The 15903-nt window shown below is 66.3% G+C and overlaps 1 protein-coding gene across 1 annotated transcript in view; it reads left to right on the top strand.

Annotated features, from left to right (window-relative positions):
* CBFA2T3 (CBFA2/RUNX1 partner transcriptional co-repressor 3) overlaps window positions 1–15897 on the top strand; it is an 82694-nt gene extending 66797 nt beyond the window's left edge. Inside the window, 8 exon segments of the mRNA XM_040443332.1 lie at window positions 2773–3011; window positions 3122–3211; window positions 7662–7843; window positions 8491–8720; window positions 11715–11800; window positions 12401–12599; window positions 13068–13136; window positions 14389–15897. Of these exon segments, the coding sequence (XP_040299266.1) occupies window positions 2773–3011; window positions 3122–3211; window positions 7662–7843; window positions 8491–8720; window positions 11715–11800; window positions 12401–12599; window positions 13068–13136; window positions 14389–14645 (1352 nt within the window). The 3' untranslated portion in view covers window positions 14646–15897.
* Window positions 15898–15903: the final 6 nt, after the last annotated feature.

Below are 15903 nucleotides of genomic sequence, written 5' to 3'. Positions count from 1 at the left end.
TCCCTCTGGACGACACCTCGCAGAGGGTGAGGGATGGGGACGCTCGGTGGGCTGTGTTTGGCGTCCGCCCGCTGTCCATCGCAGGGCAAGGGCCACCCAGAATCAGTGACCGCCTCTGTGGGAGCCTCCAGAACCGCGTGTGGCTTCCGGGCCCTGGAGCGTTGCTTCCGAGATCGTTCAGACCGGGGGCGAGACGGGCTCCCACTGTGTCATGTCTCCCGGGGAGGGGACAGCGGAGTCGGACTTGGGGCCACGTTCCTGCAGCCCGTCCCCCCTCGGGACAGGAGGCCTGACACGTGTCCTCATGCCAACGCTCGCCTTCGGTCAGTGGTTTCCAAGCCTCTGCTCTCGACGAGCAACCACCCGACACACAAAAGCAATCGGGGGTCAAGCATTTCAGCCCCTCCCCGTGGTAGAAGGTTAACGATTTTCTGTAATCCAGCAGGGCGCCAGGCACCAGCCCTCCGGCCCCAAAGCCCCACCTCTGGTTCAGGCCAACGGGCCGTTTGCAAATGAAGAAACTGAGGCCAGGCCCCTAGTCTCACCCCTCTGGGCTGGTCCAGGCAGACGTGAGGCCCCAGGCGGGATGCCCTCTCCCAGCCAGGGTGGCTTCTCATGCCCGTGAGGGCAGAACCGTGCAGCTCAGTGAGTCAGGGAGGGGCATTTGCAGGTGTCACTGGGGAGCAGGTCAGTGGATGGGGGGAGCCTGTCATCGAAGCTGGAGGTGTGGAAAGTGTCTGGGGAGAGCGGAGAGCAAAGCCAGCCAGACAGCAGACTCAGGGTGAAGAGAGGGCATTTGCTGAAGTGCTCTGGCGAGGAGGGACCGGCCGGTTCTGTAGCCCAGAGGGGACAGTGCAGCCCCAGGGCCGGAGGCCTGCAGGGCACGTAGAGGGGGTGTCCAGGCCCCAGGACAGCCACGGCTGTGGAGGGCCGGGGCCCAGGGAGGGGGACCCACATGCCTGCCTCTCCAGGCTGGGTGAGCCAAGAGTCTGCAGAGGTCACTTCCCAGGGCCCCGGCAGGACAGGCAGGGCAGGCGTGGTCTGGAGGGGTGAGCCAGCACCCCTCTGTTCAAAGTGAGCGGCGTGAGTGGCACTCTGGGCTGTTGACAGGGAGCCGCTTCTCAGAGCTGACCTTGGCCACATCCCCGTCCTGAAGAAAGGAGCCCCCACTCCCCGTCCCCGTCCCCCCCAGGCTGCCAGGTCTCAGCCAGCGTGGTGGTGGCCGGAGCCTCGGGAAAGTCCCTTCCTGAGCTCCCCACCTCCCCAGACTCCCCAGTGGGGCATGAGAGCACAGCCTCTGTGCACAGATCAGCTGGACAGGGTGGGAGGGGCAGGGCATGGGCCTCGTGGACCACAGCGAGAGAGGTGTGTGCGCGAGTGTGCATCTGTGTGTGAATGTGCCTGTGTGTGCAAATGTGTGTGTGTGCCGGTGTCCACGTGCGTGTGCAAGTGTGTGAATGTGCACATGCGGTGTGCAAATGTGTGCGCGCCTGTGTGCATCTGTGTGTGCGAATGTGCGTGTGTGCGCATGTGCATCTGTGTATATGTGCAAGTATGTGTGTGTCTGTATGCACGTGTGTGTGCACGAACGTGCATGTGTGAATGTGCGTGTGCAAATGTGCATGTACATCTGTGCTCGTGTGTGAATGTTCGTCTGTGTGTATGCATGTGTCTGAGAGTACATGCGTGTGTGTGGTGCACGTGTGTGTTCATGTGTGTATGCCCTGTGTGTGCATGGGAGCGTGTGCAGGGATGCTGAGGCAGGGAGCGGCGGTGGGGGATGGAAGGCATGTGTGAGGAGGGGGGTTCAGACCATCACGTGGGGCGTGCATGCACGTGCAGAGGGGGCAGGCCGGCGAGCGTGCAGGGAGGGGCTCCGTGTGTGAACTTGGGGAGGTACCTGGAGCAGGTGTCTGGGCAGCTGGCTGAGAGGTCTCCGGGTTGATCAGATAAGCCTCGGGGCTCCCAGAAGTGCCAGCACCGCTTCCCGCATCCAGAGCCCCCTCCGCTGTCACCAGGGCCCTGGCGGCCCACTGTCTGTGACCTCTCTGGTCAGCGAGGCTCGGGCTCCTGAGGCCGGGGGACTGGGTGCGGGCTCAGCCTTTCCCTCCGTCACTTGAAACTGAGGAGGGACGTCTTGTCCCAGGACATTGTGGGTGGTGGGATGCTGACCCCTGTGTCAGGGTACTGGTGACCGACAGTCCTGCTCCGGTGACCCCTGCAGGGTGCTCATCACGGTGGGGGGAGGGGGGGCTCATGTCACCTGCTCGTCTTCCACACACACGGCCCCGTGCGTGCAGCAGCCCCACACAGCAGCCAGCCGAGAGCGTCCCCTGCTGGGATCCAACCCCCGTGTCCCAGGGGTTCACCCCAAGCCCTATCAGCCCAGGCACGGAGGCCTCATGTAGGCAGTGGGGCGCCGCTCGGGCCCGTCGTGGTGAAGGTGAGGGCCCCCGCCTTCCAGGGGAAAAGGGGAAGGGGCCAGCAGGTCCCTAGCGGTGGAGAAGCCCCTCTGCCGGTTCACAGTGGACACGGGCCGGGCAGCACAGGGGTCCTGGGGTGGTGTCCCCACCCCAGAGTGAAGCCAGAGGTGGTGCTGAGCCAAGGCCACGCCTGCCTCGTGGCCATGCTCCGGCCCAGCCCCCCAGCCGCTGACCCGGGGCCCCGTGTGCACACCTGTACAGGGTGTCCGGTGCCCCCCGTGGCACCGGTGTGGCTCCAGCACCCGGCCGCCCTCTGCTGCCATCCTCAGCCCGCCTCTCCTTCCCGCAGTAATGAACGGCACCCACTCGCCGACGGCCGTCAACGGTGCGCCGTCCACACCCAGTGGCTTCAGCAATGGCCCGGCCACCTCGTCCACCGCCTCCCTGTCCACGCAGCACCTGCCCCCGGCCTGCGGGGCGCGGCAGCTCAGCAAGCTGAAACGCTTCCTCACCACCCTGCAGCAGTTCGGCAGTGACATCTCCCCGGAGATCGGGGAGCGCGTGCGCACGCTGGTGCTGGGGCTCGTGGTGAGTCGGGGGTGGGGGGTGGCGAGGGCGCGGCAGAGGGGTGCGGGCCCACCCCCCGCCCCGGGCCGGCCACGGGGCTCAGGCCGACGTGAGGTTGTCTCCTCCCTCAGAACTCCACGCTGACCATCGAAGAGTTCCATTCCAAGCTCCAAGAGGCCACCAACTTCCCTCTGCGTCCGTTCGTCGTCCCCTTCCTAAAGGTGAGCACAGGCCGGTCCCTGGGCCCGCCACGGGGTCCCAGATCTGTTCCCTGCCCCACTCTGATAGGGCACCACCCTCTGCCCACACGGGACCCTGGCGGGTACCCCACGGGAACCGCGCGGACCGGCCAGGGCCGGTTCCTACTAGTTAAGGCCGCAAACCAGCTGCCGGGTCGGAGGAGCGGCTGCCAGACCCAGGGCTCTAAGAGCTCACCAGACCAGCCCCGCGTCGCGTCACGTGCACTCATCCGCTCGACAGCTCTGTTTTGAGCACCTCCGAGGTGCCACGTGCTGCGTGAGGCCTGGGGACACGATGGCGAGCAAAGCAGGCAGAGTTCTGGAACCGATGTGCTGGTGGGAGGAAAGTCCAGCAGCCGACGCTGGTACAGATCTGGGGGGGGGGGGCGGCGGTTCTGGTGCAGGCTGAGGGGGACGAGGTGGGGAAGCCGTGGGTGAGCGGGGCGCAGACCCTCGTGAGCATCAGGGAGCAGGCCGTGGCTGGAACAGAGTGAGGGAGAGGGACCGAGCGCAGATGGAGGCGTGGGGGGTGGCGAGGATGAATGGGTGTCAGATAAACAAGGGTCCTGTGGTCAGTCTCAGGAGCTAAACGGTGGACCGGGGAAGAGATGGTGTTGGGCCAGAAACATTGCTTGTGAGCAGGGCAGGTTCCTGGGCCCCGGCCCGGAGCCCCTGAATCAGAACCCGCATCTTGACAAGGTGCTGGGTGAGGCACGTGCACGCAGAAACGGGACACGCCTAGTTCTAAACCCCACTGGGCCGGCTGCTCCGTTGCCGTACTTCTCAGGGCCTCTACTCCACGGTGAGGATCACGAACCCCCCAAAGAGCGAAGGTGAAATGCTTCCCAGATGGGTTTGACCATGCGACCCGTTACCCCGTGCACCTCCGGTGATCAGGGTGCCACAGAGCTCACTTCGGGACGTGCCGTTTCCCCAGGCCTGCCGTGGCCCCTCCAGCCGGGGGCCCTGCTCAGCTGTGTGGCCGGGCCCTGGTTTGGGGCTGCCTTCCAGAGGGTGTGGAGGACAGACTAGACCAGGTGCTCCTGGATTGGAGCCCTGACCTAAGCCCCTGTGGGCCTGGGCCAAGCTTAAGGGGCCCGCCCCCGCGCCGACTCAGCTTCTGCTGCGCTGGAGATCATCCCCGGGCCACTGGGAAGGGTGCACGAAGCGACGTGCATGAAGAGCGTGGCACGTGCTCGCTCCGCGTCAGGCGTCATGTCGGGGGCTTTCAAACGCTCTGCAGACGGGGCGTGCTTTGCAAAGCTGTTCCACGGCCGGCCCTGCGGACCCCACGGCCGCCCCGTGAGGTGGGTGGCTCCTGGGGAGCTGCCGCCGTCCCAGTCCCGGTGAACGGCTTCCCGTCGGAAGAGAGGGAGGACGGGCCGGAATCTGGATCCGTCAGGCTCCAGACCCCTGGCCTTTGCACGGCCTGCCCCGGGCTGGCACCTCATTCCCCGCAGTCCCTGGTCAAGGGGACCCTTGGTCTGGCCCCACATCCGTCACCTCCTCCCCCCTCCTTCCTGCCCTCCCGCCCACACCCTGCTGGGACAGCAGCAGAGCCCCTTAGGCCCATCTGGCAGTCATTCGCAATCCGCCGGGAGCCCTGCCCCCGCCTCCCTGCCTCCTCCCACTTACTGCTGACTCCAGGCTCCCCATCTTTGGGGACACAGTGCGCCTGCTTCTCCCGTCAGATCAAATATTTACAGCAGATGTCCCTGCCCGCTCAGCTGTCCTTGTTTATTGGAGGAGCGGGGCAGGGAAACATCCGGTGTCCCCTGCTCCCGCCCCAGTGGGGCTGCAAACCCCTGCCCGCTGCACCTCCCTCCCCCCCGGCGTCCTGGGGACACGCCCAGGCCTCGCCCTGCACGCAGGATCTCCCCTCTGCCCACAGTGGTCCCAGCGGGCTCCTGGGGCCTTCGTGCCTAGATTGCTCTCGCGGTCATCGGGGCCAGCTGGGCCGTGGGGGCTGCCAGCCACGCTCCGTGCCTGTGACCCCACCCGGGGGCGCTGGGCCAACAGACTGTTGGACAAGGACACACAGTCCATCCGCCTAACATGGAGCATCTGGGTGCAGCCAGCTCTGTGTGCAGGGCTCCGTGACCAGGTGCTGGCCGGAGCCTGGCCCTGAGGCCCTGCCTGGGGAGCAGCCCCCACCCCGCTCATCCCAGGAGCCCCGGCCACGTGAGATCACAACGCTGCCGGGGAGCGTGGCGGGATGCCCCCTGCCCCGCCGCCGTGCCAGCTTGGTCTCCTGTCTGTGGCCTGGGCCGGCGGGGGGCTGCACCTTCGCGGGGATCCACGGCCCGCCTTACAGGGGCCCTCGGAACCGCGGCCCGCAGGAGAGGCAGGCGGTGTGACCCGCTCTGGGTTTGGGTGCTCAGCCTCTCCCACGTTGCCAGCGGCGCGGTGACCCCTCACGGGGGCGGGAGTGTGCGAGTCGATTCATATGAAGCTCACGGGAGCCGTCACCCCCCGGGGCAGGAGGAGCGGCAGCCTGCACAGGCAGGAAGTTAAGTGACCTGCCCAGAGTCACCCAACAGAGCCCGTGTGGGCTGGCCGCCGGGCCCACAGCGCGCGGGCTGTGTGGACATCAGATGACGGGTTTGGCAAAGCAGGGGACGAACCCTAACCCTTCGTTACCGGGGAGTCATCGGCTCAGCGGACCCCCGGCCACACCGATTTCCCTTTGGCCTGGGTTCCCGTCTGTGGACAAGGTAGTTCAGGGTCCGTGTCCACAGGGCTTCTGTGACCAGGTCTGCCCGGGTCTTGGCGTAGAGGCCTCCCCTTGCACCCCGGGCCCCGGGAACGGAATGGGGACTCCTCCCCCAGCGTCTCTGAGACCAGGGGCTCCACAGCCTGCACCGGTTGCTTCTGGCCTGGGGTTCCCCTCCCCCCACCCCCACCAAGGACCCAAGACCCCGGAACCCTCTGCTCAGCCCGACACCGTGCGTGGCTACACGGCGGGGCTCTGCAGAGGTGGGGGGTGCTGCCCCGCCCTGCCGGCCCTCCGCCCGCAACCCCAGGCTCCCAGCTGGCCCCGGCCAGCCAGGAGTCCAGATGTTTCCACTGCCCTCACAGCGAGCAGCCGGTGCCCGTGCGGTCCCCACCCTGCTGAGCCAGCCAAGGGGAGGCCGGTCAGGTGGCGGGGGGGGGGGGTTGCTGGCAAGGGAGGGGAGGATGTTTGGCGTCTTCAGACCTCCCGGGACCTCCTTTCCCAGCTCACGCTCCTAACGTGTTCGACAGATGGCGGGCTGGCCCCCGTTCAGCTATCCAAATAGAAAAACAGGCCCAGCAGCCGGCTGCTTGATCGGGTCCGGGCCGATGCGCTGACGGGGCCGGGGAGGCAGAGGCGGGAGAAGCCGTGGCGGGTCGGAAATGCAGGAGAAAGTCGGGGAGTTGGATCTATTTACAAATACTTGGAACTTCTGGCTCTCCCAAGCAGCCTGCCGCTGGGCCCCCGTCCAGCCCCACCCGCCGCCCCCGCCCCCCACAGCCCTGTGGGGAAGGGGCCGCCTGCGCCCAGCACACGCGTGGGGGTGGCGGGGGCGTGGGGCCCCACCCTGGACTGTCGTTCTCCTGTGCCCTATCGTCCTTCCCCGTAAACGTGGCACCGCGTTGTCGTGTCTGTCCACCCGTGGTTGGCAGGACCGTGGGAGGTGACACCTGTGACTGCTCGTGTGCATGGTCTGGGTTCCACACTGCTCGAGGCGGGGCCGGGAGCCCACAGGGGCGGGGAGAGCAGGGGCCCCTGCCTTTATTTATTTATTTATTTTTTTAATCTTTTTTAAGTTTATTCATTTTTGAAACAGAGAGAGACAGAGCATGAACGGGGGTGGGTCAGAGAAAGAGGGAGACACAGAATCGGAAGCAGGCTACGGGCTCCGAGCCGTCAGCCCAGAGCCCGACGCGGGGCTCGAACTCACGCGAGATCACGCGAGATCTCGCGAGATCGTGACCTGGCTGAAGTCGGACGCTCAACCGACTGCGCCACCCAGGCGCCCCTAGGGGCCCCTGCCTTCAGAGTGAGCTGTGGGGGCTGCCCTCTTCCTCTCTCAGCCTCGGCTTTCCCTCCGCGCCGTGGGTAATTGGGTGCCTGCTTCCACGGGAGAAGGCAAGGAATCCTGCTTAGGAGCCCCTCCTTGCCCTCTGCAGATGCCGCTGGGGGAGGAAGCTGGGGGAAGGGGAGAAAACCCAGCCCGGGGTCCAGGGTCTGGGCTTGGGGTGCCACCGCACCTCGGATCACTGTGTGCTTTGGGGCGCAGTCCCACCCACGTTCCCAGACAGCAGTGGGGGAACACAAGGCTCAGAGAGGTCTTGCAACTCGCCCGAGGGCACCAGGTGCGGCTGGCCGTCGGCCTCCCCGCCTGGCACTGGAGCACACTGCCGCCTCGGCCTCGGTCAGCAGCGAGTGCGGCCGCCTCTCCCCCTGCAGGCTAACCTTCCCCTGCTGCAGAGGGAGCTCCTGCACTGTGCCCGCCTGGCCAAGCAGACCCCTGCCCAGTACCTGGCCCAGCATGAGCAGCTCCTGCTCGACGCCAACGCCTCCTCCCCCATCGACTCCTCGGAGCTCCTTCTGGAGGTCAACGAGAACGGCAAGAGAAGGACGCCTGACCGGTACATGCGGAGGGGGAGGGGGGGGGGACGCGGCATCCTGTGGCCAGGAGGGAGGTCGGGGTCAGGGGAGCTGCCTCTCCAGAGCTGCCTCTGGTCCCCCAGCTCAGCGGGCACCCAGCAGCAGGGCCGACCGAACACGGGCTGACACTGCTGTGTTCCGTGGCCCGTGGCTAGTGGCTGAGACCGCTGAGCGTCACCTGCCAGGCCACCGCACAGGGCTGGGACGAGGCACCCCGAGGACTCAGATGGCCCCCTGGGAGGACCGGGAAGGGGGCAGGAGGCAGTTCGTGTGGCACAAATTGCCTGGCTCCTCCTTTCGGGCCGGATGTGGAGCCGAGTGTCCCCAGGACTGGTCCTCGGTGCCAGTCACAGACCTGCCGGAGCGTGCCCGTCCACGTCCTTGCTCCCCAACACGGGCGCGGGTTCTTGACCCCTGGCCCCAGGAGGCCACCCACCAGCGGAGGTGGGGTGGGGGGGGGCAGGGGGAGTGGAGTTTGAAACAAGACCCAGAGGAGGGACAGCAGGGGCAGGGGCTGGGCAAGGCTCTCTCTGTGCCCACGCCTGTCTCCCTCTCACCCCTCTGGCCTGGGCTGTTGTCCACGGCTCATGGTCCGTGACCCCCCGCCCCCGCCCGCTCTTCCGGTCAGGACCAAAGAGAATGGGTCAGACCGTGACCCGCTGCACCCCGACCACGTCAGCAAACGGCCGTGCACCCTGAGCCCCGCCCAGCGCTACAGCCCCAGCCACGGGCCGCCCCAGCCCACGCCGCCGCCGCCGCCGCACTACCGTCTGGAGGACATGGCCATGGCCCACCACTTCCGTGACCCCTACCGCCATCACGAGCCCCGGGAGCTGCGGGAGCGCCATCGGCAGCTTGGTGAGCAGTGCTGGGGGGCACACGTGTGTGCTTCCACACTCGCGCCTGCGTGTGGCTGGGGGAGCAGAGGGCTGTGATGTGCGCGGCAGCGTGGGGGAGGCTCGCTGACATCCTGACCTTGTCTGTCCAGGAAGGATGCTGAGGAAACGGGTGTGGAGAAAAGATTTGATGGGGTGGGGGCCCTGGGGCCCAGAGGGAAACCCCACCCTGTCTGGGCTGTGACCCTTAGGGAGGGCCATCCTTCCCTGACCTCTGTCACGGGGTCTGACGTCCCCCACCCTCAGGGCCGTGGCGGGGGGGCGGGGGGGGGGCCTCTGTCGCCCAGAGGAGGCGCAGGTACAGAGCCAGGGGGCACGCGGGCTCTCGGGGTGCAGCGGGGCCCGGCGCGGCCAGCCGGGAAGAGACCGCTGTGAGGTAGGGCGGGCACGTGGGGAGTCTCCCAAGTCACGGGCACTGCGGCTCCGGCCTCCGGGGCACCCCAGGGAAAGCACAAAGACTCGTGAGCCCTCGTTGAGCACCACCGACCGCACACACCCCACCCTGCCGTCCGAGCAGGGTGCCGACGAGCCTGACGACGCCAAGTGTGAGTGCCCCGTCACGGTGGGTGAGCTGTGCCTGGAGGAAGGAGATGTGGGAGCCGGGCTGTCAGGGGACAGAGGGATCGGACCTCCACCGGGTCCCCGCTGTGCGTCCCCGCTGGGTCCTGTGTCCTCTGCCTCAGTCCCTTCCTCTGTCAGCTGATCCAGTGGGAGTCTGCACTGCAGGGTCGGAGGGACTCGCCACAGGGCCTGGCACGGTGAGGCCTGGGAGTGAGGCCAGTCCTGCGACCTGTGCCTGCGTCGTACTCTTCATCCATTACAGGAGGCAGCACACCCTGCTGCTTGTGTGTGTGACGCATCCACAGGCCCGGAGCACAGATGAGGAGGCCCAGAGAGCATAATTCACGTGCCCAGAGCCTTCTAGCCGCGCCTGTCTGATCTTCTGACCCTCCTCTGTGCTGGGGACTCAGATGAATGGGACCGGCCCACAGCCAAGGGGCTCCCGGTGGGGGCGGGGGGTGGGGGGGCGGGTAGGAGGCTGGAAACAGCCGCTCCTGAGAGCCCCAGGGCACCCGTGGGGGCCCAGAGGCAGGGTCAGCAGAGGCCTTGCCCTGTACAAGGCCGTCTCCCCGCCCCCACCCCGCGGAAGCGTCCAGGGCCTGGGCCCAGGCAGCAGGTGACAGCGTCTGGCTCCCTGCGGCCGGGTCGGGCAGGTGCTAATTCCCACCCGCTTCTGCTAATGCAAAAATAAACGCCAGCTGTCAGGCAGATCTCAGCCACTATTTTGGTTGGGGCGTTGGCGCAGGCCCCGGGGTCCGCGGGTGGCGGGGCAGGGTGGCGGACGGTGGCCGTGGCCGCTGCCTCTCACTCCTCCTGCAGCGCGAGGTGGCCCGGCATGTCTGGGGGGCTAGGAGACCGCCAGGGCCTGGAAAAGGCTTAAATAGAGAGACCTCAGCCCAGGAAGCCCTGGTCAGCCCCGGGCCACCCAGCATAGGCTTGAGGCACCACCAGCGTGGGGCTGAGAGCATTTGATGTGTCAAAAAAAATCACGTGAGGACGATCAGACACTGTTGCCTTGGCGTGAACTTCTCAGTTCCGAGTTGTTTTCTTTGTCGTCACCGGGCTTGGCGGGGAGGGCACCCCATTGTTTCAGTCTCTGGAGCTGTACTAGCCAGCAGCTGAGGGCACTGTTATGGCTTGGACTGACCTTGGGTGACCTTGAGCAAACACATCCCCTGAGCAGCCTCGGTGTTCTCATCTGTAGGATGGGAATGACCACAGAACTCCCCCTGGAGGCCGACAAGGGGTGATGCGCTTGGCACAGAGCCCTGCTGGGTACCTGGGGCCCTCCCCTCCTGGGCATTTCCTGAAAGCCTTCTCACGGCCCCAGGAGGCAGGCAGGGCAGGGAAACTGAGGCACAGAGTGGTGAGGGGAGGGGCCTGGGGTCCCCTGGGGAACGAGTGTTGGGGCTTCTGGTTTCCCAGACCCCACTGCCTCCCAGCGGACCACACTTGGACCCAGCCGCTGAACCAGAGCAAGCCTCTTGCCCAGCTGGAGCTCGGCCCAGGAGACACAGCAGCCCTGCCCTGGGGACTGACACAGCCAGCTGGGGGGACTAAGAATAAACAAGGAAGCCGCCAGGATTGTTTGACAAGCGGATATGCGTGGGGCTGAATGAATTCTGAAGGGCTCAGGGTTGCTGAGGAGAGGGCCTGGGACCTGGGCTTCGAGGGATGTATAGAAGTCCAGCTGGCTGAGAGGAACGGGTACAGCATGAGCTGTGAGCCACTAGTGAGCGCCTGGGGGCTTCTGAGAAGTGGCAAGGCCATCGAAGTGAAGCCTGGGGCAGCTACCATGGGCAGCAGGGGCAGGAAAACCGAATGATGCTGGATTTGGATGCAGGGAGGTGGGGGAGGGGTGGCCAGGCCTAGACTGAGGGATGGGAACCCGTCTCTTCCTCCCAAGCATGGACTAGAGGCCAGACCTGTTCTTGACCTCCCCCTAAAGGCAGTGGACAGAGGGTCAGTGCCCAGGGCCCCCTTCCTCCCCCTCTCCACTTTCCTGAGGTGGGCAAAGCCCATGCACTGGGCCTGGGGAGCACGACGCATGACCTAGCGGGCCCAGGGCAGTGCCTGGGATGAGTGGGGTGGCCTGGGGAGCAAGGAGCTGTACCTGGTGGGCACAGGTTGGGGCCTGGAGGACAGGGGAGGGGCATGGGGCGGAGCCGGGGGGGGAGGGTACAAGCAAGCTAGGGCACAGGGTGGAGCCTGGAGGACATGGGCGGGGCCTGGGGCACAGGGAGGAGCCTGGGGGACGTGGACGGAGCCAGGGGGCATGGGAGGGGCCTGGGGCACAGGGCGGAGCCTGGGGCACAGGGCGGAGCCTGAGGGATGGAGAGAAGATCCTGGGGCCTGGGACAAGGAGCAGGGCCTGAGTGTCCACACCACCCTACAGCGGTACACGGGTCCCGGCAGGAGGAAGTGATCGACCACCGCCTCACGGAGCGGGAGTGGGCAGAGGAGTGGAAGCACCTGAACAACGTGAGTGTCCAGGCCCGAGGCCACGGTACCACCCCTACTCCCGGGGTTCCGCCCAGCCCGCGGGACTCCGGTGCTGCGGGGGCGGGGGTGGGGGGTGGCAGGCTCAGTGCCGGCTTGGCTTCGGCCTGCGCCTGCCTGCCTCAGCCCGCCCTCCGCTCTGGGCAGCCCCTCAGAACCATCCCTTCTCTGCCCCAGCAGAGCAGCTCTGTCTCTGGGAGAGAGGGGCTTTGGCCTGGCGTTGGGACCCCTTCAACATCGCTTTCGGGGTCATCTCTCCCCTGCTGCCTTCGTGGGGAGGGAGCCCAGGCAGGTGTGGTCCCCAGGGCAGAGCACAGCCCTGACGGTTGAACGGAGAGCCCCCAGCCCCTGTGTTGGAACAGACCTCCCCGAGAGCCTGGTCTTCCCTCCCACCCCCCCTCCGTGCTTGGTGCCTTTCCAGGCAGTGGAGGCAGATTTTCGCACTGTTGCCGGGAGCTCGCTGTGGCCAGCCCTCGCGGACAGTGGGCTGGCCCAGGCCCGGGGTGCGAAAGGTCCCTGGCCGTCGCCCACCCTGAGCGGCCACGCCCAGCCTGCGTGCTCACGGCCACCGCCCGCCCGCAGCTGCTGAACTGCATCATGGACATGGCTGAGAAGACTCGACGGTCGCTCACCGTGCTGCGTCAGTGCCAAGAGGCCGACCGCGAGGAGATCAACCACTGGATCCGGCGCTACAGCGACACCGAGGACCCCAAGAAGGGCCCCGTGCCTGCCGCTGCCCGGCCCCTCAACAGTTCCGTGGGTGCAGAGGGGTCTCAGCTAGGTGCGTGCTGAGCGGGTGTCAGGGAGACCGGGGGGGTGCGCTGCAGGGGCGCCGAAGACCGAGGCCAGCACCCCCATTCTGTCAGTCGCTGCAGTAAAGTACAGCCCGGGAGTTTCCCTGCAAAAGGACGTGCTCTTTGTGCTCTGCATAAAGATGCTGCCTGACTCGTGGGAAGCCTAGACTCAGGGTGCCAGCAGCCAGGGGCCCCCAAGGGTCTCCAGTCGCTCTGTGGATGACGACCACGGAAACCAAGACAGATCCAAGAAGGCCCAGGTCCACCTGGACCCAAGCCGCTTCAGCTCAGGGCACCTCCATCCCGGCATAGCCCTGCCCCACACCAGCAACTGATACAGGGTTTCCGGCCACGGGCACCTTGGGGACCCCCCCCAAGGACACACACCAGGCCCCCCTTACCCAGCTGGGCGTGGCCCCGTTCTGTGCGTGATGCTGGCACCCCCTGTGTTTCAGACGCCCACCGGGAGTTCATGCCCAGGACCCTCTCTGGCTACATGCCCGAGGAGATCTGGAGGAAGGCTGGTGAGTGGGGTCGGCCTGGGGAGTGGGGTCCGACCCTGCGGGAGGGGGTGGAGTGCATTTAGTATTCCGGGTAGGACACCTGTCCACCCTCCACCTGCAGGCGAGCGAGCAAGCCGCGTGGCAGAATAGCACGGGTCCCTGGGTTCTGCTCGCACACATGTGCACACACACACACACACGTGAGAGGTGCCGAGGGAGTGCCTGTGGCCATGGCGCTGAGCACATCGCCTCGTGGGGACAGACTTTGGGAGCCAGTGGCCAGCTTGAGAAAGAAGGGGGGAGCTCAGCGGAGGTGGTGGCAGTGGAGAGGAGCGCACGCCCCCCCCCCCATACGTTTTGATTAGTGGATGGATTCACCGTGAACTATCAGGACGAGGGAGAAAGTCTCAGGGTCTGGAACACAAGGCAAGCGGAGCGTCCCCACCCAGAACTGGAGGCTGTAGGGCCACAGACAGGCAGCAGCTGCCCGGAGCAAGGCAGGGCAGGGCACAGGCCTGGACGGGAGGGTGGGGTCCTCACTTCCCCCGGGCTGTCCCCTCTGCCTCCGTCTGGTGACCCGGGGGCCGGCAGCTCACCACAACGAGTGTGCACAGGGGAGCCCCGCTAATCCCACCCCACCCTCCCCACACTGCTGCAAGAAGGGCACTGCCGGTAAACTGAGGCAGGCGTGAGAGGCACTGCCAGGTAAACTGAGGCAGGCGTGAGCAGCTGTGAGTGGTTCCCAGGGTTGGGGAGCACAGTGTAATCCAAACAGGTGCTCTGGCTCAGCTCTGAACAGCAGGCTTCTCTGCGGACGTGAGCAGGCCGCAGGCGGCGAGCGGGGGTGGTGACAGAGGGCTTTGGGAGTGACAACGATGCAGAGGCCTAGACGGGGTACCCCCCCAGACTGCTTCTAGATGGGCCACAGGGGAAGCCGACTGTTGGTGGGGCAGAGGTACAGCTGTGGTTCTCAAAGTGGGTGCCGAGACCCGGCATCAGCATGGCTGGGAACCCGTTAGGAACACAGGTTCTCGGGCCTTCCCCAAGCCCGTTGGATCCAGGTCACGGGTGGGCTCGGCCCCTGCCCTCCAGGGCGGTACCACCGCACCCTGAGGTTTGGAACGACGGGATAGATTCAGGCCTGGGAGACGCCCCCACGACCACGCCTGCGCTCGCCTGCCCCGTCGCTGGGGCACAGGCCCCGCCCACAGCACGAGGCCTCGGGGAGCAGTTGGGCCGGGCCACGTGACCACGGCCTGCACCTCCTTTGCAGAAGAGGCTGTGAATGAGGTGAAGCGGCAGGCGATGTCGGAGCTGCAAAAGGCGGTGTCGGACGCGGAGCGAAAGGCCCACGAGCTCATCAGCACAGAGCGCGCCAAGATGGAGAGGGCCCTGGCAGAGGCCCGGCGGCAGGCCTCAGAAGACGCCCTGACTGTCATCAACCAGCAGGAGGACTCCAGCGAGGTAGGGCCACCCAGCCTCCAGGTTCCAGACCCTGAAGCCCCACTCCGTCGCCTCCCAGCCTCATGACCTTGGGCGGCCGGTGAGGCGGGTTCCCTGGGCAGATGTGGACGCTGAGGGCTCCAGAGGGTAGGTGGCTGGCTCTAGGCTGCGCCCTAGGAAGTCACAGGCCGTTCAACCTGTGACTCAAACCTCGGCCAGGAGATGCTGAAGCCCGCGCTCGCAGTAACCTGTGCAAGCGGCAGCCGCGAGGGGCGTGGAGACCCCACGTGGCATTTACAGGACATCCTCAGCTACAGCCCGCGCAGCGGGCACGTGAGAGGCCTCGTCATGCTGGTGCCCCGGCATCCGGAGGCTGGCCGGGGTCAAGCAGGTGCAGGGAGGCCCTTTCCTCCTGGTCCGAAAAGGACTCGATGTCAGGGAAGTTAGGGAAGGGGGGAAAGAGTGGCCAGGAGGGAGTTCTAGAACTGTCCTTTGGGACAGGACACGTCTCGAAAACACCATGGTACGTGTGTGCTTGGGCCAGCCTGGAGGGTCGGCCCCCGTGTCTGCTCCGGCTGCTCCAGCAGACAGCCTGAGCTCCGGAGAAGCAGGCAGGTCAGAACAGGCAGACCTCCCGGGGGCAGGTGCCAGGGAAGATGCCACGCCGTAGCAGTGACGTGGGAACAGAGTCCTGGAGGAGGTGAGCCAGGCAGGCAGGCATCTGGGGGAAAATTGCCACCCCGAGGAGGGAGCAGCAAAGACAGAGGCCGGGGGCATGCCTGGCAGAGTGAGGACCACAAGGAGGCCGACGTGGCCGAGCGGAGAGCGCCAAGAGGCTTCGGCGGCTAGCTAGACACTGGGCCTTTGTCCTGGGCGGGTGGTTGAGGTTACCGCTCATCCACAGAAAGGGAGCAGAGGCCCAGTGGCCCGGGCGGGTGTGTGCGAGGCAGGCCTGGCCGTGCACCCCACGTTGGAGCCTGGCGGTCTTTGGCCAGAGCTGCCGTGTTCTATGGTCAGAGCCCAGGTGAGCCCAGGAGGGCTTCCTGGAAGAGAGGAGCGGGGGGTGCTGTGGCTGCCTCCCCTCGTGAGGACCCCATGGTCCCACAAACTCAGCATAACCCTGTCTGGAGTGGGCGGAGCTGTGTGCCTCCGTGGTGGGAGCCCACCCCCCAGGAGGGCCCAGCCAAGTGGCCATGTCCACTGGGGGCCGCCCACAAGCTCTGGTAAGGTCGGGCTTTTCTCTTGTCACCCCATGATGCGTGGCCAGGTCCCCATGATGCCATGGCCGCGTCCCCGTGACCCCGTGGCCAGGTCTCCATGATGCCGTGGCCACATCCCCATGACT

The sequence above is a fragment of the Herpailurus yagouaroundi genome, unplaced genomic scaffold, assembly GCF_014898765.1.
Source record: "Herpailurus yagouaroundi ecotype Mexico unplaced genomic scaffold, PumYag 190, whole genome shotgun sequence".
In the NCBI taxonomy this organism is placed as follows: domain Eukaryota; kingdom Metazoa; phylum Chordata; class Mammalia; order Carnivora; family Felidae; genus Herpailurus; species Herpailurus yagouaroundi.
The sequence above is the reverse complement of the archived record's forward strand: the minus strand, read 5'-3'. Positions and strand labels throughout refer to the sequence as shown.